Consider the following 25,724-nt stretch of genomic DNA (forward strand, 5'->3'; position numbering starts at 1 on the left):
ATCACCCATTCCCATGGTAGCGCGTCAATGTATTTAGGCATGTGGAAATGGTCAAGACAACTTGCAAGAGCAGTTGTCCCCTAAGAAGGGGGATTTAATGTAACTTTGAACATGGTATCCTTGCTGGTGCCAGAGTGATCTGAGAGTTTCAGTAACTACTGATGTATTGGGATTTTCCCCACACAGGCATCAATAGAGTTTACTGAAAATGATTGGAGAAAGAGAAAATATCCAGTGAGCAGCAGGTCTCTATGTGAAAATGTGCTTTTGATGCCAGAGGCCAAATTGCTTCTCCCGATAGGAAAAGACGATAATTCAAATAACAACTTGTTACAACCAAACTATGCAGAAATACAAGACATCTACCTTTGAAGTAGATGGGCTACAGCAGCAGAAGACCTCATCGGGTGCCAGGTTTGTCAAGGCTAAAATTCACATGGGCTCACTAAAATTGGAAAAAGGTTTCCTGGTCTGCTAAGTTTCGATTTCAACATTCGGATGGCAGGGTCAAAATCTGGCTGGAAACATAAATCCATCCTGTTATATCAACAGTTCCAGCTGGTGGTGGTGCAGTAATGATGTGGGGGATCTTTTCTTGGAACATTTGGGGCCCCAGCTGAGCATCGTTTAAACACCACAGCCTACGCGAGTCACTGATCATGTCCATCCCTTTTTGACCACAGTCTGTGGGGATGCAGTGTGTACAATAATTCAAAGAGTGTAAGATATTTAGAGTAATAACAGTATTCATTAGTAAGCTCAAGAATATCCAGACACTTGAAATGATTAAATGGTTCTTTTTATTCTGCATTACTTATACATAAAGTATAAAACAAAGTACAACAAACCAAAATAGAAAATAAGTGAGAAAATGGGAAAGTGTACCACCTTAGTATTATTTTTTTTAACTATACAAGTTGAAACACCTCTGTAGCAATAAAGATTAATCAGTGGATCACACCTTCTTGGAGCAAGTTTAGATTTCACCAAATAATTAAAATACAACATACTAAAGTGTGCATACACAAAACATTGACAGAACAACTCAAGAGATGAATACAGTCTTAAGTACACTACTGATTAAATTTGTTCAGTCCTCCGTTCTTAGTAATTACAAAATGTATAAGCATCATGTTTATTTCACCAGACTGTGCAAGCTTTGAAAAGAAATTACACCGTCGTCGGGATTGCATAGTGTGTAAGAACTCTGACGGAGAAAAAAAGAGTGGAAACCAGAAGAAGCCCTTGTAGACTTCCCAGTGAAGCAGGTTGATGGTAGATGGACACTGGTTGTCAGTTACCCCTCTGTATGCTTATTAGGTTTGTGACGCCTCATTTTGACAAATGTCTACATTTTATGGGTACTCTTCACAGATTGCACCACGGGACCAGCTGGTCCATCCCTGTCCTAGGAGTTTTGTTCCCTGAATATACAGTTTCAAACATATTTAAATCCCCTCCCTCCCCCACATTTGTGCCTCAAGACAAGATGTGCCTCAAGACAATTCCTTCTTGTGCTTGGCTGAGTCATGCAAACATTCTGCTGCAACTGTAGGATGCAGTGTTAAAGCTAAGATGAAGAGCTATTCGTTTTTTTAATATATATGTGTGTGTGTGTGGGGGGGGGGGGGATTTGAAACTAGGCAAAAACAAGTATCAAGCTGTAAAATTACATTACATACTTAATGTAACATTGAACGGGGATAAAGTTCACACATTAGAAACCTGCTGTTAAGTACCACCAGTGCAAAGTGCAGTCATTAAATGATTATCATTCCCAGTTATGTTAAAGTTGTTTCTAAAATGTTTGGCATGACTGAATGTTATAATAAAACTACAGCAAAAGTCCAAACAGAACAAAAAACCCCCCAAAAAAACAATTACTATATACATGTTGATATTCAAGGTTCATCACTGAAACAGTATGATCCAAAACAAACAAACTTTTACTTCTCTGAGGAGCACAAGGAGAAGCACGAGTTCGCAGGAATCCAACTACAGTTTGCAAATATATCTAGCTGCTTTTTTTTTTTTTTTTTACCCATTTTTCTGCATTACCTTTCATTATCAACCAAAGATGTTTTAAATCTGGCTAAGCTCTGCAGATGGATTCACAAGTGCTTCTAAAAATCCAGTGACTGAACACAGAAAATAATCCAGATACATAATGATGGTACTAACAGCATTGCTTTTGCCATTCAGAGTTAACTATTTACAAAGTTGCACAAAGACAAAACACAGTTTGAATGAACCTTCTAGCGGTGAGGGGAGAAACGGGCTGAACTTTTACATACTTGCTCTATTGTGTAAAGTAAACTTAGAGGGGCATGGCTCTTTTGCAAGTATGATGGTAATGGATTATATATGAACACTTGTGGGGCCTGCTTTTTCTTACAAAATAACCTGGTAGCCTGAAAACAGTCATAATATTGTTTTTAGCCTTCTCCGTAGACACTCCCCCCCCCCCCCCGCAGCGGCTGATAGAAAGTTTCCTGGCATTACCAGCAATAGTCCTCCCACTGACACCTCAAAAGTCCTCAGCCAAGATTCATCACACACATGCTCCTGAACCATTTATAATGCCTCATTGTTATAATAAAATAGAGATTTTTTTTGTGAAAGTGCAATGTTAAATTCATCCTGACTAATAATGCTTTAAAGTTATTTACCTTTATCCTCCATTACATAGCTAGTGTACCACTTCGAAACTGTTAAACTGTATTTACAATCTTCTTTCTGCTACTGTTGTAATCTCCCTGTTGGGTTCTTTATCTACAAACCATCAACCGAGAGAGCTGAGTAAGCATCTATACATTTTTACAATTAAAAATATCTATACAGTTACGTACAGTATCTAAAATAAAAGGAGGCCCTTGTAAGTACAGTACAGAATACGGCCTCTTTCATCTTTTGCTTTGATCCCTTTGGATATCTACCAGGATTTCAACTACTATTCAGACCCAAAGGAGAATCAACAGCCGTTCAGGGTAAAGTCTTAAAAATTAAGTTAGGAATGTATGGCTGTTTGAAAGTTTTATAAGGCAAGAAATATATTAGGGCAGGAAAATCTATTTGGCTTCATTATTAAGGGGAAAAAAAAGCATTTTAAGTAATGTCCACAGACTTGCTGTTATTTTCACAGTTTGCCCTCTTATTCATCTGTATTAGTGATAAATGACGAGGGCTCAGCAGATGCGTTTGTGTGCGTCTGAAATGTAAAAATATTTCAAGTTGCAGATTGAAGTGCAGTTGCGGTGCGTAGACACAAAAGGGAAGGTTTTTGTGGTAACGGCCTGTTGTATGTGTTGTTCCGTCCCTTCTGCAGAACAAAAAAAGAAAAGAATAGGAGCAGCAGGGACTTTTTCTTTTTTTGCTTCCAATGTGCGACATGCACATGTTACCTCTTCCCCAAAATTCTATATATTGAAAAAAAACAAAAAAAACAAAAACACAGTGAACAACTCCAAGCATCACAGATCCAATCACAGACATGCATGTGGCCAAGATATGCTGGTGTCACACAGGGCTAGGTGTCAGTATATGTGGTTCATGCTTTTGCCTTACACCTCAACCAAGCCAGTAGCCAGATGGCGGGATAATGGCTAAAAAATTATTATTATTTTTTTTAAATCCCAGAACACCACCACAAGTGCTCACATGTTGTAAGCAACATAGATAGGATCCAGCTGGTCAGCGAGGAAAGAGTCACGAAGGTGCATGCGTTGCTTTTCTCCCCTGGAGTTGATCGGAATGACACCGGGGTCAACGATGACCACCACACCCACAATGAGGTGGTGCTCCTCCAGCACCACGTTGGTTATCAGAGGCACCAGGTCCAACGCATCCTGCTCTGAACCACACAGCTCCGACACCACCACCAGCAGGTTGGTCCACGTAAACACAGCACTGTGAGGCACAAGGACGAGGCACTTAACAGCAGTGTCACGATGAGGAATAATAAAAACTAATCGGATATTACGTTGTGATGACAGCCTAAAATGTAATCTTTTGTTAAATGGTAAATGGCCTGCATTTGTATAGCGCTTTTCTAGTCCATAGGACCCCAAAGCGCTTTACACTACATTCAGTCATCCACCCATTCACACACACATTCACACACTGGCGATAGCAAGCTACATTGTAGCCACAGCTGCCCTGGGGCGCACTGACAGAGGCGAGGCTGCCGGACACAGGCGCCACCGGGCCCTCTGACCACCACCAGTAGGCAAACACGGGGTTAGTATCTTGCCCAAGGATATTTGGCATGCAGCCAGGATGCAGCCTGGGATCGAACCACCGACCTTCTGATTAGTGGCTGACCTGCTCTGCCACCTGAGCTACAGCCACCCATAGGTGTCACAGTGGGGTTCCAAAATTTATACACAAAGGCCCAATTTTACTGCTTTTACCTTCATGTTTTCAAGGTTTAGCAATAATAAGAAACTGGGAAGAACCCATGCTGCTGCTCTTTTTATTAATTCTGTTTTCACAAATGAAAAAAGTGAGGTTATTTTCTCAGTTGCTCCTCCTTTGAAATTAGTTCATCACTTCTTGTATTTCTTTCTCCCATAAACAACAACAAAAACAGCTGATTTCTAAATGAATGTAGACATAATATTTTCAATGATTATCTGCAAGGTTTATATTTCTATCCTTATTAGTACCAGCCAGGCTTTTTACTCACGCCAAGGAGGTTATGTTTTTGGCAGCGTTTCTGTGTGTCTTTCTGTCTGTAAACACAATAGCTGGAAACATTTTGAATGAATTCTGATAAAACTTTGTAGGGTCATGTTAATGATCCATTAAAATCTGGCTTAAATCCATGAAGTTGTTCAAGGTCAAGTTAATGATTTGTTGGCCGAGAATTGACAGGAATCTCAGAGGTGTGGTATGTTTTGTCAAGATACAGAAAGTACTGTTTAAACACTTCAAATATGACTTCATACGTGACCTCTGACTTATCCTTCAAAGTCCATCGATTCCTCTGTAGGTCAAAATGATATTAATGCTATATTGACTTTGTTTGCATTAACAGCATATAGGAACATGTTCATAACATGTCTTTTATCCTTAAAACTATGTTTGTAATTGTACTGCCTTTAATTGTGTTGACAACGTTTCAGAAATGATACTGTTACATGGGGTTTTTAAATATCACAATATACAGTGGGGCAAAAAAGTATTTAGTCAGCCACCGATTGTGCAAGTTCCCCCACCTAAAATGATGACAGAGGTCAGTAATTTGCACCAGAGGTACACTTCAACTGTGAGAGGCAGAATGTGAAAAAAAAATCCATGAATCCACATGGTAGGATTTGTAAAGAATTTATTCGTAAATTAGGGTGGAAAATAAGTATTTGGTCAATAACAAAAATACAACTCAATACTTTGTAACATAACCTTTGTTGGCAATAACAGAGGTCAAACGTTTACTATAGGTCTTTACCAGGTTTGCACACACAGTAGCTGGTATTTTGGCCCATTCCTCCATGCAGATCTTCTCGAGAGCAGTGATGTTTTGGGGCTGTCGCCGAGCAACACGGACTTTCAACTCCCGCCACAGATTTTCTATGGGGTTGAGGTCTGGAGGACTTTCAAATGCTTCTTACGGAGCCACTCCTTTGTTGCCCGGGCGGTGTGTTTTGGATCATTGTCATGTTGGAAGACCCAGCCTCGTTTCATCTTCAAAGTTCTCACTGATGGAAGGAGGTTTTGGCTCAAAATCTCACGATACATGGCCCCATTCATTCTGTCCTTAACACGGATCAGTCGTCCTGTCCCCTTGGCAGAAAAACAGCCCCATAGCATGATGTTTCCACCCCCATGCTTCACAGTAGGTATGGTGTTCTTGGGATGCAACTCAGTATTCTTCTTCCTCCAAACACGACGAGTTGAGTTTATACCAAAAAGTTCTACTTTGGTTTCATCTGACCACATGACATTCTCCCAATCCTCTGCTGTATCATCCATGTGCTCTCTGGCAAACTTCAGACGGGCCTGGACATGCACTGGCTTCAGCAGCGGAACACGTCTGGCACTGCGGGATTTGATTCCCTGCCGTTGTAGTGTGTTACTGATGGTGACCTTTGTTACTTTGGTCCCAGCTCTCTGCAGATCATTCACCAGGTCCCCCCGTGTGGTTCTGGGATCTTTGCTCACCGTTCTCATGATCATTTTGACCCCACGGGATGAGATCTTGCGTGGAGCCCCAGATCGAGGGAGATTATCAGTGGTCTTGTATGTCTTCCATTTTCTGATGATTGCTCCCACAGTTGATTTTTTCACACCAAGCTGCTTGCCTATTGTAGATTCACTCTTCCCAGTCTGGTGCAGGTCTACAATACTTTTCCTGGTGTCCTTCGAAAGCTCTTTGGTCTTGGCCATGGCGGCGTTTGGAGTCTGACTGTTTGAGGCTGTGGACAGGTGTCTTTTATACAGATGAGTTCAAACAGGTGCCATTCATACAGGTAACGAGTGGGGGACAGAAAAGCTTCTTACAGGAGATGTTACAGGTCTGTGAGAGCCAGAGATTTTCCTTGTTTGAGGTGACCAAATACTTATTTTCCACCCTAATTTACGAATAAATTCTTTACAAATCCTACCATGTGAATTCATGGATTTTTTTTTTCACATTCTGTCTCTCACAGTTGAAGTGTACCTCTGGTGCAAATTACTGACCTCTGTCATCATTTTAAGTGGGGGAACTTGCACAATCGGTGGCTGACTAAATACTTTTTTGCCCCACTGTAGTATTATGATACATTTGACCTTTCCAACTGCCTTTTTTCTCAAGTTAACCCCAAAATTTGTTATATATCTAAAGTCCTGCCAAAAGAAAGAGAACGAGCTGCCCTTTTATTTTTAATAAATACTATAGGATATTATTATATATTAAGCTCGGGTTATTTATGTGCAGTTATTATCTACTCCTACATTGTTAAAAACATTAAAGTGTGTGTCGGTGTGTGTGCATGCATTCGCACCTCTCAGCAATACTTCGGTGAGCCCGTGACACTGACGTTTCAATGTCAATAGGATGGTAGCGCAAGCCTCGTAGCTCCAATGTCTCATCCAGTGAGCCCACCACAAACAGAGCATCATGCCGATCTGAGCACAGAAATGCAAACAATATAAGCAACACCCCCCCAAACAAATTCAGTCACATTACAGCAAAATTTGTAATTGGTTACTGTAGGATCGAGGTTACTTTAGTTTCATAAAGTTTGTTTAAGTTTATGCTTTATCAGGTTTAAATCTGCAAACCTTGTTACATTAAACTTATCAGCACTATTCCATCAATATTTCTGAGTCCAGGTTTTAGCTCAGTTGTGGTCTATTTACCCCCGCTTGCATCCAGTAGCTCGGTCCTCTTCACAAAACCCAGGTATCCAGTTCTGGCCCATAAAGTGTGCGGGTCTCCGAAGCTGAGCTTGGTGTTGAAGTGATCAGCCTGAAGACTTTCCTCTCCGTATATGGTGTAGTAGCCACTGGCACTGTGAGGGCTGTTTACCCAGATCTAAGAGAAAGAAACATCTGTAACTTTCAGAGAAAATCTTCTCTAGCTTCAGGTGTGGTCTCGATATGCGTGTGTGCTGTGGTTAACCTCTCCTAGATGAGAATCGCCAAGTGGGCCTCGGGTCTCTGGATTCACTATGATCACCCGAACACCTGGCAGTATCTAAAAATGACAGAGAAACAAAGACACTAAATACAACTCTGACATGCTTTTCATTAAACCTCTCAAAAATTGAGAAAAAAACCCACACAGGACAGCGCATAATGAGTTTCACCTTGCCAGACTCCATTAGAGGAAGACTCTGAGGTGCTCCTCTCTCCACCAGCCTCACTCTGCCAAAAACACAGGCAGCGCATTTATAAATATTCAAAGTTCTAATTAATCTTTGCGAATTGGACCATGTCAGGGATTTTCCTGCACAGAGAAGTTTCTGATGCCAGTGAGGTTTTAGCCAGAACCTCACTGTGTTATTGTTTTTATTGTTTTTTCAGAAAAACCCCCCAGACGTGATATTATTTTTTATATTGATCGCGTCCAATAAATCCCATTTAGCTAGAAAAAAAGTGTAAAGTAAGCTTTTACTAAATACTAGCAAGTTTACTTTAACTAACTTGACTGTTCTCACCTGTCATGGCGCAGGGACTTCATGTCCACATACACCGTACAGGGATCAGGACCAGTGGTGCCCTGAAACACACACATATATAAAAGAACAGGTTTAAAGAGGTCCCACTTCTTTCTCATTTGATCTATGATCAACAGCGACGTCCTGCTGGTTGGTGTACCTGCAGGCAGATGGCCAGGTTAACTCTGGAACCAAAAGCAGTGCTGACAGCTCTGGACGACAGCCCGACATCCTTAAACAGTTTGGAGAAGGAGTGTGTGAGGGCAAGACGAGGGCGTTCCTCTGCTATCACCACACAGCTCCGCACACACGACAGGTTCACACCACGGGCCTTAAACAAACATGCAAATGATCAAACCCATGATGTTTTATTTTAAAAATAGCTGTATTGTTTCTCTTCCTGCATGTCGAGTCCTAACCTTGAGTAAATCTGTCTGAGTACCCAATCCCTTAGTGCAGAGCTCCATGACAGAGTAGGAGCAGAAGGTGTCTCTGATACGGTACTGACTGAGCGTGCTTAGCCACAGAGATAAGCTGGTCTCCAGCTCGAACGGAGGAATCAGGATTGACTGGTGACCTGAGTAGACACTGTGAGACAAAACATGTAGGTGAAAAAGTGGGGAAAGTGATACCTTTGTAAATAACCATGAAATATTGTAGCTGACGTTTTACCGTACCTGGCGAGGCACCACAAGACGAAGCCCAGACCACAATAAGGATCCAGACAGATGGCTATTTGGCGAGAGGAGTACAGCTCACACTGAAGCTTTATAGAGCGGCAAAGTGCACTGACTGCTGCATGAGAGATCTGACAAAAGACAAGAAAAGATAAAGAATTAATTTTGTGTATGTTTTATAAAACAAAGTAAAGTCTTCCATAGATATCTGCCACTCATATATAACCAGAAACTGTTCCTTACACGCTTTCACTTTTTAAAAATGAAGACATGCTCCAGGTATGTGCATCTGTGACTGTACTGGATTACAACAAGAAAAACGACACCCTGCTGATTCCTGCTGGTGTTTTAATACTACTCTACTACTGCTGTAATGTATGAGACAGTGTACCAGACAGTCATTAACAAGTTTAAGATACAGCCAACACGAAATTAAAAAACGACCACAGAATTGATGCCAATATTTGGTTTAAAATAGCGCCGTGACAGAACTCAGTGTTTTTACAGTCTTTTTCATGTGGCAAAATCCATCCTGTAAAAGCCCCAGTCAGTAGAGGAGTCATATAAAAAGTCACGTGTCTCACCTTGACTCCAGTGAGCATGCCTGTTGTGGACACGCTGAAATCCAGATAAGCTATCATCTCTGCTGTGGGCGGCTTATAGATCTGTGGAGGCCGGCGGCGAGGAAGGTCATCTGCAAACACCAATAATGCGGGTTTTACAGCGCTGTGCACAAAGTAAACTTAAGATAATATTGAGCAATGATATAGAATAGGATCCAGCAAGCAACAACTAACTCAAAGTTCACCAAACAGGTGTCTATTCACAAATCTACCCACTGAGCAACTTGGATAACAATTGTAGAAAGCAGTGAAATGTCCAGCTTCCTGTTTTAGTGTCTCAGTGTTGCAGATTCAAACAGTCCACAATAACCGACGCCAACTTCATCTACGCTGCCTCGACTGCGACCCACAACTAATGAACCATGTTCCTGCTTTGAATCTGACACATGAGAAAGTCAAGCGCTGTGAACAACGTGTACTTAATTTGGAGTGTGTATGTAAATAACAAGAAACTGCAGGATTTAAAGTTTTGTCATATGTTAAAACTGAACAGGGGAAAAAAGTGTTTTATTTTCTCATTTTCTTTTCGGCGTGTTTGCTTATTTACAGCTTTCACGGCTGATTTATTTAAAAATCACGTTGATGGACCATTGAAAACTATAGCATAGCAAAATGACAGCAAACTGTTATAAAAGCAGCTCCCTCAGTCACAATGGGGCACTGCAGTGGGCAGCTACACACGTTTGCTTTTGCATCGGATGCCTTTACAGTGGACACAACCCCAAAAAGGATTTGTGTAACCTCCGGAGACCAAGTAATGGATCTTTTCCTTGTTAGGCAAATGTGTAAACCACCATACTATGAAGCTACTAATAAAAACAAAGAGTCATTAACCTTTAATTTTTGATTAATTTTGATCAACCTTCTGGTAAATACGATAGTTTATAATAAACAAACTTTTATATTTACCAGAATATTTACCAAAATGAATGAACTGTGAGGACAGTGAATCATCTTTCTTTAGAATGCCTGACTTTCACATTACTGACTTATTATTCATAATTCTTTGATACAAGGATTAATAACTGAATACTAACTGCATACTTACATCTGAGTTGCAAATACTTGACGGTGTTTATAAAACATTAAAAATAGCTGGAACGTCTCAATCATACCAACTGGCACCACAAGGGGGGGCCTGATTTAGCCCATGGCTTGTAACCAGAGCATCATGCAGTACTCAGATATGTTCAGGCTTGATTAACATACTAAGAGTATTTACTACCTGTGTCAATGATTGTTGGCCAGGTTTTAACATTAACAGAGGCAGCTGCCTCTTTGGAGCGCAGAGTCCTCATGAGGTTTTGTGTCGTAAGGATGCACGCAGCTTTACTGACCTGGTAACAAAACACATTTGAATGGGAGCATGAACAACACAACAGTCAGAATCATTTTTGTTGTAAAATTGTGAGCAGCACATTCCATCAGCGGGTCGATTACAGTTAAAAAGTGGAAACTACGATGGACACTGTAACTGGACCCACTTCATGAGCATAATTTGCTCTCGGAATCAATGTAGCTTGTAAATGGAAATTATTTCAGGAAACTGGATGCCATAAAGATCTGATAAAATCTAATGAAGCGCAGAGAGGCGCCAAGTAGTTGCAGAGTTATTTTTGGTGAAAGCATAAGTAGAAGTAATCCAGTGTATGGACGTGTTTTTTTTAGTCCTAATATCTACACGAATGAGATCCTGCTTAGGATTAAATGAAAGGACAGGCATAAATGCATGTAACCACATGCACTTACGTCAATGATCATGCGGACAGTAGGCAGCGTGGCTGCCAGGTTCTGAGGGTGCGGAGGCCTGACGTTTACAGGAACACATCCAGCATAGAGACAGCCGTAAAAAGCAGCAATCAAATCGATCCCTGAGGGAAAACAAACAGAGGAAAATCATTTCATAACAATGATGACGGAAGGAACGCTTAGACATGGAGCCGGAGGTAGAACCCACCAGGAGGATAGAGCAGCACTACATTCTCTCCTGTGTTGATGCTGCCTTTCTCAGTGAGCGCTGCAGCTATCTTCTCAGCTCGCTTATGAAGCTGGACACAGGTCGCTGTCCCCACTGTCACACCCTGAAGGACAGGTGACAGTAAGGTTACTATGTATTGTTTTTGTCAATCACATAGATGATGTACGGCATTTTGCAGTGTATGGACAGATCAGTTTGGTACCTTGGCGTTAAGAAGAATGTAGAGAACGTGGTCTGGGTCTGTCTGTGCCCTCCACTGTAGCGCCTCTGTCAAATACTGATGCTGTTATTAAATAAGAAACATAATTACACACTGTAAACTGAGGGTTTTTTTGTTTAAGTGTATAAAATATTACAAACCCAGCCACTGGGGGTAAATACAGGAAGGGTGGTGTTGAAAAAAAGAATTTATTAGGGTCTAAATTTAAAATAAACAAAGCGATGCTTACACTGAGTGTGCTGTCTGAGAGCTGTCTGGTATAAATGATCTGAACAAGAATTAATAGCACACTAAGCCAATATAGCTCTTATAGTAATGAACCCTAACTTAGGATGTGAAAGGTACATCAGCAATAAAAATAAAGGGTGACATTCATGGAAGGTGCTTATTTTCTGAAATACCAAAAAGTTAAAAACCCATGCAAATTCTTGCTTACGTCAGAACTGAACGAAAGCACACAAACTAAAACCACAATACAATACAGATTCGAGCATGACCAGAATAAACGAGGGTGGGGAACATGCCAGAGAGGGTCGTGATTCTTACCATTACGGTGGGCCACATACAGAGCTACATCCAGAGAGTGACGAGAGAAGAGAGAAAGAAGAGTCCAGATTTTTCTATAAAACTGAGCTCTGGCTGAGGTAGAGCCATTGTTACAGTGGCAGCTGAAATGTTTCAGTGTTTCCTATTTTAACACACTTTGCTGAGCAATGCTGTTAATTACATGCACAGGGTGCCTGCAGCTTCTGAAAGACTTGCATTTAGCTCTTGTGAAAAACAGGAGTTAGGTTAAAAAGGGTACGGTCACACTGCAAGAATCAGTGCAAAATTCTGATATAGTTCTTGCATACATTCATCCATTCACATTTTCATTTATTGCAGATTCCAATTAATGTGCAGTAGACACCAGAGCATTTCAACCAGTGCCAAAGAGGATGAGAAGATGAACATTTTATGGCCATTTCTGCCGGCAGTTTGATCGAAGCTTGGGTTATCAGATTCGGAGTTCGGTGCTCATAGTTCTAGTACCTTTCGGACCAGATCCTGATCTTCAATCAGACCGAGGTCTCTCCCTGCAGCCTGGGCAATCCTCTTTCCTGCCACCAGGTTTCCCACCATGACAGATGCAGGACCGACACCAACTACAAGACAAAACAGTCCGAAAGAGATAAAGTGAAATAAAGTAGGAGGCAAAAACAAGACAGGGAGGCCAGACCTCAAAATTATCAAAGCTGTGTGAGATCATCTTGACACAGAAACAAACAAAAGGCAGCATCGAGAGAAGAGCTTTGAATGTCCTTCAAGAAGCCCGGAGAACTATTCCTGAAAACTACTTAAAAAATAATAATAATAATAAAAATAATGTATACTTTATTGATCCCTGTGGGAAAATTCCTCTCTGCATTTGACCCATTCACTAAGTGAAGCAGTGGGCAGCCATTGGGCACCGGGGAACAGTGTGTAGGGACGGTACCTTGCTCAGGGGTACCTCAGTGTAGCTGTTCAGTGGATTCGAACCCCCGACCTTCCGATAATGGGGCCACCACTCTACCTACTGAGCTAGCCCTGCCCCAAAAATGACAGGAAAGCTTGTCTAAGAGAGTTCAGACTCTGTTTAAGACTGAAGGTTGTCAAACCAAATACTGAATTGTTAGAATAGTACAATCACTGTTTATTTAGATGCCATGCATGTTTGCACATTTCAATAAGTTCCTGCTCTTATTTCGCAGTTTCCTAGCAAAACACCTAGAAATGAGGGGTGACTTAAGACATTTGCAGATTACTGCATCTATATCCTTATGACTGCACGGCAGACCCATAGGTTTCCTACAAACTACATCTATAAACAGTCTCTGTGCTGGACTCCATTTAATAATTTATGCTAAATACGTTTAAATTATGAACCTCCTCACCGAGGCTTCGTTTGGCATAATCTTGTAAGAAATTGATGGGGATCATTTTCAGTCATGTTGAACAGAAGTTTGTGTCAGACAGACCTACCTGGCTGCTTCTGGCGGGGCTTGGGCAGGTTGGTGACACAGGTATGGGGACACATTAGGATATTGCAGGGGTGGAGATTGCCCTCTAAGAAAAACTGCTTTGTGTCAGAAATGTGGATGCCACCCAGCGGCGTTTTTGGTAAGGTGTTCGCCGGGACCAGAGCCAAGCAGTAGAGCCCCACTTGGTGGATGCTATCAATAGCCTACAGATGAAACCAAGCACTGAGATTAGCTTTGCTGGGTAATGTTCTATATGTCGAATGATTTTTCGATAACTCCAAAGACTGAAGATTATATTGTAGACACACTGAATGGAGGCTTCCATTCGAACGCTGTGGCTGAATTTACCTGAAGCACCCGGCTCATCCACTGGAAGCTGTCCTCCTCGCTGGCATCGGGCCTCTGCTCTGCCACAATTACAACCCTCTCATCATAGAACACCGTGACTGAAAACACAGCGATCCTGACACACACGAGGATACACAAACTCACTGAAGATTAGCCAGAAGACGTGGAAATCAAACACAAATGAGCAGTTTAAAGCATACAGAAAGTAGAAATACTTTATCTTTCAATAATCCCTTCAGTTGTCAGTGTGGGGCCTGCTGTGTTTCCTCTATACCACTAGATGTCAGTAGTTATAAATAAGATTTGCACTTGACCCACCAAAGAGCTCTAAGATTATTTTCTTTAATCCATGAAGAAGAGTTTTGCCTCACCTGCCACGGTACACAGTCTTGACCGGCTCAACTGCAAGAGCTGTGGCCACCAAGTCGTCGGCGTTGTGTCTCCGCCCGCTCACCATCAGCAGGCCTTCGATCTTCCCCACCACGAAGATGAGACTGCCCTGTACAGAGCAAGTGATGCAACAGCAGGGTTGTTATACGGTTAGTGAGAGAGACGAATGGTTTCAGGTTGCCACAGAAGTGCTCTAATGAAAGAGTCCTACTTACTGGGCCAACAAACCCCAGGAGTCCAGATCGCACAAATGGAATCTCTCCAATGGGAACTCCGTTAGCGTTAACCGGTATCACCTGGGCACGACGACGCAAAGAAAGAACAGCAAAACACACAAAAACAGAATCAGCTTTAACTGCGTCCCTTACTAACGATGGTGGCAGCATGTGCAGTTTGAGTGTTGGTTATTCTCCTTTCGCACCTCAAAGGTGTTTTTGGTGAGTCCAGGCAGGCCATAGTACATGTTGCCTCCTGCACGGGAGTTGATAATTATCTCTCCAATTTCATCTGTTTTACACAACTGAGGCGGTCCATCTGGCTTAACGATACACATCAGAGCTGGAGGGACAAAAAGGCAAAGTTAAGAAAACACGGACTTCCTAATTTAAAATGATTCCCTTGATAATTTTATCTTAGACGTATGACTAAAAAAAAGTCCCACTTTCATTCTTTGTTGCGTACATGTATTCAGATTTACATCCTTTCTGTTATTTTTGCAGTTTAAAAAGATTGACTGGATTGACAGAATGTGGGAAAGTGTAGACTTTCAGCTTAAATTTAATAAAAGAGTGTATTACTTGTTTTAACAATTAACAATTTTTATATTCAGTCCCCTAAATATAAATGAACAAATTAACACAGTTACATCAAAATATTCATTTTAAAGACTTTGCTGAGGATCCTTTGCAGGAAATGGCTGCACGATGTCAGGAAGCAAACAGATAACACCAAAGAATGAGTTTCCTCCTTTGGGATTCCTTGTTTCCAGGCCTGCAAATGGTTTTTATATTTTGTGGTTCTTTATGCCTTCAGTCTTGCCTTTCTTTACCTTCAGAAACTCCTGGGTTTCATTTTAGCTTAAAGTACAAATTTGTCTGCTTAACCACAGATGCACACTTATGCATCAGACTGCCTCCAATGTCTAATCTTTGTTTTCTACTGCTGAGGCTTATGAGGGGCTTATTACAGGCTTGGATTATGACATGTCTGTCTCCTAGAGGTTTGATAAATGTTTTTTTTTCTCTTTATGATGGAAAGGATCCCATGATCACTGACCAAATTAGTCCAGGTTCAAGTACAACAGTGCATCCTTTTACCCCCCTCATTATTGTGCCAACGTGCTAATGTCCCTGCTAGTTCTCTGGTGGATATTGACCTCCACTGAGAGCTCCTTTAGTGCATGTTGTGGGTTCACAGATTAAGCTTTTAAAAATGAAATGCCACACTTGGAATCACTTCCAAACCTTTGACCTCATTCATTTATGAGGAAATATTAATGAATAGGCCGAGTCAATTTTTCGTATAGATTGTTCAATTACACATGAGCCCAGATAAACAGGGCACTATATATATATAAAAATGGCAGTTGTTGGTACAATATTTTAGTTTGACCTCCTAAGTGAAAGCTTAAAGTCTGCATATTCATTACAAACTGTAACATGAACAAGTGTTGGTATATAGCCAAAATAATAAATGCTGTTTTAGTGTTCAAAAACCCAACTGTTTATGTCATGAAGTCTTAGAAATAAACATCTGCCAAAAAACTGGAACATTTTATCTGGATGTTGAAAAGAAGAAGATAATTATTTGAATTTCTAATTTTCTCATATGATTATAATTTTATGATTATATTTTTGAACAAGCTTGTTTGCCTCCATTTTCTTGGAGACGTGCAAAAGGTCAAACAGAAAGATTTCAGAGCTGGCGGCAACTAGGCCTATTACATTTTTACACTATAACCACGTGGTTATAGTTAGTCAATATTGTAATCTCCTAATATGTATAGAAAACTGTTTTTTTTTTTTTTTTAAGTGTAGGTCGTAATGGTCTCTTTTTTAGCAAATTAATTACAATCAAAAAAACAAATGCAAACAAAAAGCCGTTTATCATGCAGCTTTTCTTCTACCCTCACCTCCAGGCATGACGTGCCCCACATCTTGTACAGTCAGAGCGGAGTTCTTGTCTTCCGTGTTCACCCTGATGACACCGTGGCTCAAGCCACCCATGGAAAGGATGGCACGGGCAGGAAGAGGCGCACCAGGCACTCCGGATCTACACGAGTAGACAGTTCACAATCAAACATGGATGTTTCCATCTGTTAGCCATCTGCCTACCCTCTTATGAACAACATCACATATAAATTTCTGTCTAGTTGGACTGAAATACAAGCTGTGAAGGTGGCTTGTGTGAGACATGAAAGAATAGAAAGAATTTGGTTTTAATCTTCTGGTTTTGTCTTTAAGTTTTCTGTAATTTTTAACAACATCCAATAAGAGCAGTGAATATAGGTCAGTGAGTTACCTTCGTATAGCTACCGTCATGGCCTCTGGAGATGTGGCACAGGGGCAAATCACCTCAGGCTTCAGCCCATGAGACTGGAACTTGTTCAGGAAGGCATCGCAGGAAGACACTGACCCTGGAAAGTACAATTTTAAAAGTGTGACATCTAATTTGGCTTGTTGGAAAAGACCCAGTTTTACAAAGCAGCGATGGCTCGGGACATACTCACAGGGATTAGCACCATCAGCAACAATGAGCATTCGTAATGAAGCCAGGCTGATGTCTCTCTGCTCCCGATGAGCCATCATGGCCCAGTGCAGATCTCGGCACTTCACCAGAGCTACACGAGCTGCACAACAGCAGGAGTTACATGGAGTATTATAAAATTATAAAATTATTTTTTAATACACTTCGTCTCAGAGTAAAAGATAATTTACCTTTATGGATGTGGACCCTCTGCACCCAGGAGAGAGGACAGGCTTTCATCACTGCATAGGGAACGCTGATCGTGTGTATCCTGTTCATTACAGCCTGCAATCAAACAACCTGATTACTGGAGGTTGCAAATAAAAAAAAAAACTGGAAGGGATTTTTTTCCTTCCAACTTGACAAACAACACAAACAGTGAGAAACCCATTTTGTGATGATTTTGTGCAAGAAATCTTTCATTAGTAATTTAACATTTTACATTTACTAGAGAATTTATAGTTCAGATATAATGTGCACACAAATTAAGACGTTGTACATGCACCTAGCTGTATATGCAACCTAACCTAACCTAGAAATCTACAGCTAATGACACTCACTGTGAGAACTCCATGCCATAAGCCCATGTCCTTTTTGAAGTCCAAGACATTCACCAAAGTTTCCCCTTAAAACAGAGACACAAACACATAAGTGAGGTTGGCTATGTCTAAACAATCTAAACTGAGACATGACTCAAGTTGTGATTTGCTGTTATATAAATAATATGGAGCTGAACCGAAATAAAGCTTTGTGTAATGGATGATGCAAACACTATCCTTCTACTCACCCTCACAGTAATTGCAGGCCTGAGTCAGTGATTGGCAGTGGGTTAACATGGCCACTTTAGACACAGCCACGCCCACCACTGTGCCCTCCTTATTTGCTTTATACTACAAAGAGATGAAGCAACAGATGAGCCACAACACACCTGACTAAAATGATGCTTTAAAATATTTTTGGTACTTTGACAGGATGGAATAGGCTCTAAGAATGAAGCAACAAAAGTAAAAATAATAATAAGCACAGCTGTGTTACCTCTATGTATGCAGGGTCAGTGTTAGCAGTGGGAATGTGCGGCTGCCAGTCTTTGGATGGTTTCGTCAAGTACTTTGAATCTGTTATCACCCACTTCATTCGAGGCCAGCCTAACAGAGACAGGGAAGATATGCATCACACAAAAACAACAACAACAAAACCTCACAGGTTTTCTAAAAGCCACCAAAATTGATCTGAATTAAAACCCCAATTCTCCCTAAAAAATGGGATGCTGAGTAATGTGTAAAAAAAAAAAAAATGCAATGATTTGCAAATCATATAAACTCACACATAACACAGAAAACATGTCAAATGTTTAAACTCAGGCATACAAATATTAGATCATTTTATATTTGGATGGATTTTGTAACATGTCTGAAAAAGTTGAGATGGAAGAAACAAAAGGATGGAAAAGAAAGTTATGCTGAACTGAACTAACTGGGTCAGTAACATGAGTGTGAATGGACTCAGGGACACTTCCAGAAATCACAGTCTGTGAACACAGTTCGCTGTGCGATCGACAAATGCAGTTTGGAGCTTTATCGTGCAAAGAAGCAGCCGTAAGTGAACATGATCAAGAAAAAAGTGCTGTCTTCCCTGGACCAAAGTGCTTTTAAAATGGACTGAGGCAAAGTGTAAAACTATTCTGTGGTCAGATGAATGAAAATTGTGTATTGTCTTTGGAAAACATGGATGCTGCATCATGTGGACTAAAGTGAAGAGGGACTATCTGGCTTGTTTTCCATGCTCAGTTCAAAAGCCTGCATCTCTGATGGAATAGAGCTGCATTGGTGCCTTTTTGGAAACGGTATCTTTCACAAGTTTAAAGGTGCCAACAATGCAGAAAGGTATATGCTCCCATTAAGACAAACACCTCCTTCATGGAAGGCCTGGAGACAATGCTAAACAACATACTGCATCTATTACAACAGCTTCATAGTAGAAGAGGCGAGGTACTGAACTGGCCTGCCTGCCTGCAGTTCACACCGTTCACCAAATGAGAATATTTGGCTCATCATGAAACAAAAAATAGGACAAAGAAGACCCAGGACTGTTGAGCAGACAACATTTCCTTCCAAAAGGTCCAGCAGCTGGTTCCTCAGTTTCCAGATGTTTATGGACTGGATGCCACACAGCAGTACGCACAGACCTGTTCTAACTGTTTTGATACGTGTCGCTATGAAATGTTACTTTTTCTCATTTAAAACATTTGGTCTGTTTTCCAGGTTCTACTGTGAATAAGAGTTTTTGAAATTTGCAAAACAAAGCATCCCAATGTTTTTGACATTAGTGTTGAATTAGACAAAGGTTGCTTTTTTTAAAACAAAACAGGTATTCAGGACATTCAGGACAGAACTTGCTTGCTGACCTTTAAATTGTAGTATTTCGCCCGTGGGGGTCTTGGGTAGGCCTTTCAGGCAGATCTCACTAGTCAGAGCCAGACCAACGCCACAGCTACCGAGCAGAAAACCCACCTGGCTGATACCTGCATCCTAAACACGTCACAAACAGGACAACAAGAAAGCACTCAGATTTTTGAACATAATAAAAACATAAAATGAAAGTTTCCTGTGACGGTTTTTATACCTTGCGAGACAGCGGTACCTCAATAGGTACAGGTATAACTTCAGCAAGGAGGCATCCATAAAATGCCACCCAGAACATCCCGGGGTCACTGTTGGGGTACACCAGCGCCACCTACCAAGAAAGTTTAGTTGGACGTTAAAACAAGCACTTTCTGGGGCCAGTGGTCATTTTAATAAAGTAAACCCTCTTCCATATCAGTCGTTTTACGTAACAGGACATAATAGACATAAAAGCAGCATAGAAGCAGTGTGTGAAAAACTAAAAACAGTCTTTTTTGATGTTATTTTCAACAACAACAAAAAAAATCCTGCCTCCCACAGAGGCAGCAGCAATAAATTGTGATACAGTCAATGTTCATTGCAAATACACAAGTTAAAAATAATCATTTGCTGTAAATAAGTGTGTGTTTTCTGAGTGTGAGCTCTTACTCGGTCTCCTGGTTTGAGGATTTGCTCGTTTTTAGTGCCCAGTTTGTTCAGGAGGGTGTACGCCAGCTTCACACTGCGACTCCACAGCTTCCCTAACAGACAGATGGTAGATTTTGGGGGGGCGGGGGGGGTTAGCACCTTTAGAAAAATATAATGTCAAAGAGTTTGCACATTTTTTTTACTATTACTAGGTTTTAAAATAATAAACATATATAATGTTATCTTTCAGTCGTCACAATAAGCGTTTATGACATTAAATGACATCATTTTACTGACTTGATGACGTTATACTTCTCTCTTTGAATCTTGTGTCTCACCATAAGTCAGTGTATAGAGTGGTTTGCCTGTGATGTCGAGAGCAGTAAGGGCGGGGCTCTTCCCCTGAGTGGCTCCCCAGCGAGCCAGCGCTGCCTGCAGGGCTGGAGGCCAGTTACTGACCACTCCCAAAGGCTCCCCTTTCACTGGGATGATCTGACGGCCCTCTGGCTTGGGTGTGTTGGGGTCCGGTTGGGGCACTGTGAAAGAGAGACAACAGGACACTTTTGAGTATATTACAGACTAATGAGATGAGATATCACGGAGGTAAAACCGGTCCATGCGGGGTATCAGTTTCCTCCTACATGGTTTCCCCCTTTGTTTCCTGAGCTCTCATGTTACCTGCTTTTTTTTTTTCTTTTTTTTTTAAATTTACTAATATATATATATATATATATATATATATATATATTTATTTATTTATTTATTAGGGGTGCAACGATACACAAAATTCTCGGTTCGGTTCGATACTTTGGTGTCACGGTTCGATATTTTTTCGATACAAAAAAATCGTTCATGCCTTTTTAATTTGTCATTTATTAAAATTATAAATATATATTTTAACTCAAAAGTACAGTTTTTAAATTTAATGTTGCTGAAACAAAAGTAATTAAAAAAATAAATATATCTCAGGGCTCTCAAAATTTCAAATTCCCTGGTAGCCCTTCGGGCAGGGACTCTTCAGTTTTTGGTAGCCCAAAATAAATGTAAGTAGCCCGAATAAAAAAGAGAGCAATTTTTTTGATTGATGTTTTGTTTCCTTTACAATATTATACATTAAAGTATAATATTGTAAAGGAAACAAAACGTTAATCAAAAAATTGTTGAAAAACAAATTACAACATTGTATAAAAATTACAATCATCAACTCAAATACTTGGTTCTAATTGAACAGAAATTTCTATGAACTTGTAAGAACTGTGTAGGACATGAATCAGTCTGTGTCAGATCCTGAATTTGAAATTTCCGCTGAAGTCACGGGTAAGAGACAAGTGGAACCAAGATCTAGGCCATTTGCTTTTTGAAGTTTGCAAAGACTGCTAAATTTTGCCAGTGGTAGTTCACTCTTTGCAACATAGTACGCTGTTCTAAACAGATTTTTCAGGTTTATTTTTAGTATGTTATTTGCAATTGGTGTTTGTTCTGGGAAAGATATTGCAGACTGAGCAATAATGCATTTCTTGCATTTCTCATGGGTTCTAATGGGGGCCTTTCTTAAAATGACTGGTCCCAGTAACAAAGGCGCTTGTCGACTCAGAAATCGAGAGAAAACCAACAACACACCCGGCAGAACATTATGTTATTTACACGGGTGCACATAAGTGGTCCGCATGTGCGCATTCGCTGTCAAAATAAAAGACGCGCACCAGATAAGAAGTTGCAACGCGCGTTTGCGTCCATATAAAAGCACTGTTTTAGTCCGCTAGAGTGGGATTTTCACGGCACATTCCGCACCACATCTCTGTGCGTTCATCATTTGTTTGAAGCCAGCTCACCTCCAGCAACCACTTTTCCGAGAATACGCGCTTCTTTTGTGGTTCGGACTCCTTCTGACATTTCTTTGGAGGTGGAGGAACACCAAAGTAATTGCTTAAAGGAGCTTCTTCGACATCTTTAAGAGTTTTAAACAAATGTCTGTCCTCGTCCAGAAAATCTTATGTATGCAAACACGCGTTGCAACTTCATATCTTGTGCTCGTTTTTTTTTTTTTGTTTGTTTTTTTGACAGCGAATGCACACCTGCGGACCACTTATGTGCAGTCCTGGTTATTTAGCTCATCATATTGCAGCCACAGAAATTCTTTTGTCCATGAAACCAGAAAGCTGCACTTTCTTTTTGCCTTATAGTCTGATTTGTCATAACTTTTACGTTTTGTGGTAAGCTTTTCTTTGGCTGTCACTTCTTCACCCTGACCTGTCTTATTTGGCTCAGCAGAACTAAAATATGTATCCTGCTGCTTTTACACACACTCACATAACGGTCAGCGATTCTCTGCGCGATCAACCTCTCATATGTTTAAGCTTGCTGTGGGAGATTTCACTTGTCATGTTTGCATAGTAAACTAACAATTGATAAGACGATGTCAGAGGAATTGGTGCCCAAATTATCATCACTCACCAATCAGTACTGTCGCTCTCTATACACAGTTCGCGCGATTGCAAAGTGAAAGCAAAAAACAAGGCAAATTCAAACGCGATTTCAATATGTCACATATTGACAGTGGCTCACCGATGCCAATGACATAGTTACCCAGCTACATTTCCGAAAGAATGCAAAAGCATTGACATATATTTTTCCTTCCTACAATAGCCCGACGGGCAGGGCAGAGATAGATTTTGGTAGCCCGACTGGAAAAATCGCTAGCTCCAGGACGTCGGGCTAGCGATTTTGCAAGCCCTGTATCTGATTGAGGAATCACTCATCTTTGGAAAAGAGAGTTTATTACAGAGAAATGGCTCTTTCCAAAATAAAAGCTATACTATACGCTTCTTCTGGGCTATATTCTCAGCAGCATATTTTAGTGGGTCAGGGCTGTTCGGGGTTCTGTTTGTACAGTTATGTTTTGTTTATGTTGCCATAGTGACGGGTGACGCCCTCTCGCTGCCACGGTGTGTCCTTCCGGGGTCAGAGGGCGCCCTGTGTGTTGTTGTTGTTGCTGTGCGGTTGCCGCGCTGAGCAGTTAGCTAGCGGCAGTGTTCTTCTGCAGATGTCAATAAACGGCTGTGCTCCCTGGCTAGCTCACGGGAAGCAAGACCAAACAACACCTCCGTCTCCTCGTTGTCTGAGCTCGCCACATTGGTGTCAGAAGTGGGATGATGGTGGCACCCCATGTTCTGACCCGAGTGACTTTGGTGCGCCAAAAGAAGGCACCTGGACATTTGCAAAGTGAAAGCAAAAAACAAGAGCAAATTCAAACACGATTTCAATATGTCACATATTGACAGTGGCTCACCGATGCCAATGACATAGTTACCCAGCTACATTAACGAAAGAATGCAAAAGCATTGACATATATTTTTCCTTCCTATGATAGCCCGACGGGCAGGGCAGAGATAGATTTTGGTAGCCCGACTGGAAAAATCGCTAGCCCCGGGACGTCGGGTTAGCGATTTTGCAAGCCCTGTGTTAACTTACAGGCATGGCCCTTTAAGGATGAAGCCTGATGGGAAATGTATTCGGGATGTGTGTAGCGGGACTGCCTGGTGTGTGTGTGTGTGAAGAGAGAGAGCGGAGAAGGGGAAAAAGTAACGGTTAGCTACAGAAGAGACGAAAATAAAATAAATAAAAGGAATATAATAACTCCCTCGACAGCCAGAGTTGTGTCGGCGATGCTCGCTGTGAGTAAACTGTTTCAGCCCACTGTACGCGGTGTTCGTGCCTTAGAGAAGAAATAAAGTTCGGTGAAGCAGTTTCCTACGCCTCCTTCGATCTTTTTGCTAGCGGAGTTGACCTGTATAGTAAGCTGTTGCCGGCTACGAGTCAGTTACGGAACCTTCAAGTAACTGCCAGAGGTTTCCTTACTACGGTTCGGGGCCGCGGATCTGGCGCGGTAACACCTGTATCTGATTGAGGAATCACTCATCTTTGGAAAAGAGAGTTTATTACAGAGAAAAGGCTCTTTCCAAAATAAAAGCTATACTATACGCTACTTCTGGGCTATATTCTCAGCAGCATATTGTAGCGGGTCAGGGCTGTTCGGGGTTCTGTTTGTACAGTTATGTTTTGTTTATGTTGCCATAGTGACGGGTGACGCCCTCTCGCTGCCACGGTGTGTCCTTCCGGGGTCAGAGGGCGCCCTGTGTGTTGTTGTTGTTGCTGTGCGGTTGCCGCGCTGAGCAGTTAGCTAGCGGCAGTGTTCTTCTGCATATGTCAATAAACGGCTGTGCTCCCTGGCTAGCTCACGGGAAGCAAGACCAAACGATACCTCCGTCTCCTCGTTGTCTGAGCTCGCCACATTGGTGTCAGAAGTGGGATGATGATGGCACCCCATGTTCTGACTCCGCCGGTCGTGACCGGCCGGTGCGCCAAAAGAAGGCACCTGGACATTTGTGTGGGGTAATGGGGTCGTCGGGGACGACTGACCCCTTAGGTGGGGGCTATGTAGCGGGTCAGGGCTGTTCGGGGTTCTGTTTGTACAGTTATGTTTTGTTTATGTTGCCATAGTGACAGGTGACGCCTTCTCGCTGCCACGGTGTGTCCTTCCGGGGTCAGAGGGCGCCCTGTGTGTTGTTGTTGTTGTTGCTGTGCGGTTGCCGGGCTGAGCAGTTAGCTAGCAGCAGTGTTCTTCTGCAGATGTCAATAAACGGCTGTGCTCCCTGGCTAGCTCACGGGAAGCAAGACCAAACGATACCTCCGTCTCCTCCTTGTCTGAGCTCGCCACAATATTAAACATATCAGGTCCCCATAAGGAGAATCATGTGCTAACGGCTGTCTAAATGACTCGGGTAAAGTTTGTAGCATGCATGCTTGTTGGTTTTGTCTGCTTCCACTTGTCTTTGCACTAGGATGATGTCGGGGTAAATGTGCAGTCATATTCGTTGTGTTCCCACTAGTGCTGTCAGCGTTAATCTCATTGAAATGACGTTAACGCCACAACACGGCAAATCTCCGTTAACGAGCTACCCCTGCGTGGGGCTAGACGGCCAACACGTTAACGAGCTAACTGCGCTAACGCATTAGTTCCCACCCATGTAATTGAGCATTGCATGGCACATCCAACATACTGTTTTACTTTAGTCCATGACACGCTTACCTTCAGGGTCATACGTTACATGAAAACCAAAAAACCAAAATAATTCCAAACGCCAGATCTGAATGAGGGTGTCTGTGTTGAACGCTTAGTGGATCTGCGCTCGACAGTGCAGCCTAGGCGGAGTAGTCGAACGCAGATTCACTGAGCGCTCAACACAGACAGCATCGTCAGAAGGAAGAGCGATAAGAATTGGACAACATTCTGTAAAGTGAGTGCTGATAATGCATAGTTTGTTGACCAGAGGTCAGCTTGCCTGTTGGCAATGTGTGTTTGAAATGCCACAAACACAACGATCAGTTGATCCAAGCAGAGTTGGGCAGAGAATAAACAAGAAGTCTGCAACTTGTTATAACTATAAAGCAAGTTTATTCTTAAACTCTCTCTCTCTCCATATATATATATATATACATATATATATATACACACACACATACACATATATACACATACACACACACACACACATATATATATATATATA

The 25,724-nt window shown here is 41.6% G+C and overlaps 1 protein-coding gene across 4 annotated transcripts in view; it reads right to left on the bottom strand.

The window, feature by feature from the left end:
- Nucleotides 1-781: 781 nt before the first annotated feature.
- Nucleotides 782-25,724, bottom strand: part of dip2bb (DIP2 acetate--CoA ligase B (putative)b) — a 51,484-nt gene continuing 26,541 nt past the window's right edge. For 2 of the 4 annotated variants that reach the window (XM_085456529.1, XM_085456528.1), the window contains 32 exons: nucleotides 20,493-20,690; nucleotides 20,176-20,267; nucleotides 19,748-19,858; nucleotides 19,530-19,653; nucleotides 18,161-18,270; nucleotides 17,913-18,015; nucleotides 17,686-17,750; nucleotides 17,317-17,410; nucleotides 17,109-17,228; nucleotides 16,901-17,015; nucleotides 16,512-16,651; nucleotides 14,802-14,938; nucleotides 14,596-14,676; nucleotides 14,362-14,489; nucleotides 13,991-14,105; nucleotides 13,644-13,845; nucleotides 12,672-12,784; nucleotides 12,186-12,209; nucleotides 11,622-11,702; nucleotides 11,399-11,522; nucleotides 11,191-11,312; nucleotides 10,667-10,778; nucleotides 9,403-9,512; nucleotides 8,819-8,949; nucleotides 8,561-8,729; nucleotides 8,302-8,472; nucleotides 8,142-8,203; nucleotides 7,791-7,848; nucleotides 7,604-7,678; nucleotides 7,342-7,516; nucleotides 6,984-7,107; nucleotides 782-3,906 (listed from right to left, as the gene is read on the bottom strand). In XM_085456529.1, coding sequence (XP_085312655.1) covers nucleotides 3,654-3,906; nucleotides 6,984-7,107; nucleotides 7,342-7,516; nucleotides 7,604-7,678; nucleotides 7,791-7,848; nucleotides 8,142-8,203; nucleotides 8,302-8,472; nucleotides 8,561-8,729; nucleotides 8,819-8,949; nucleotides 9,403-9,512; nucleotides 10,667-10,778; nucleotides 11,191-11,312; nucleotides 11,399-11,522; nucleotides 11,622-11,702; nucleotides 12,186-12,209; nucleotides 12,672-12,784; nucleotides 13,644-13,845; nucleotides 13,991-14,105; nucleotides 14,362-14,489; nucleotides 14,596-14,676; nucleotides 14,802-14,938; nucleotides 16,512-16,651; nucleotides 16,901-17,015; nucleotides 17,109-17,228; nucleotides 17,317-17,410; nucleotides 17,686-17,750; nucleotides 17,913-18,015; nucleotides 18,161-18,270; nucleotides 19,530-19,653; nucleotides 19,748-19,858; nucleotides 20,176-20,267; nucleotides 20,493-20,690 — 3,839 coding nt within the window. In that variant the 3' untranslated portion in view covers nucleotides 782-3,653. The remainder of the gene's footprint in view (nucleotides 3,907-6,983; nucleotides 7,108-7,341; nucleotides 7,517-7,603; nucleotides 7,679-7,790; nucleotides 7,849-8,141; nucleotides 8,204-8,301; nucleotides 8,473-8,560; nucleotides 8,730-8,818; nucleotides 8,950-9,402; nucleotides 9,513-10,666; nucleotides 10,779-11,190; nucleotides 11,313-11,398; nucleotides 11,523-11,621; nucleotides 11,703-12,185; nucleotides 12,210-12,671; nucleotides 12,785-13,643; nucleotides 13,846-13,990; nucleotides 14,106-14,361; nucleotides 14,490-14,595; nucleotides 14,677-14,801; nucleotides 14,939-16,511; nucleotides 16,652-16,900; nucleotides 17,016-17,108; nucleotides 17,229-17,316; nucleotides 17,411-17,685; nucleotides 17,751-17,912; nucleotides 18,016-18,160; nucleotides 18,271-19,529; nucleotides 19,654-19,747; nucleotides 19,859-20,175; nucleotides 20,268-20,492; nucleotides 20,691-25,724) is intronic. The other 2 variants (XM_085456531.1, XM_085456530.1) reach the window with 1 other exon arrangement.

This window comes from Copadichromis virginalis, linkage group LG5 (assembly GCF_057382275.1).
Source record: "Copadichromis virginalis isolate Kocher_CV1m ecotype Utaka linkage group LG5, C_Virginalis_male_GT1.1, whole genome shotgun sequence".
Classification (NCBI taxonomy): Eukaryota; Metazoa; Chordata; class Actinopteri; order Cichliformes; family Cichlidae; genus Copadichromis; species Copadichromis virginalis.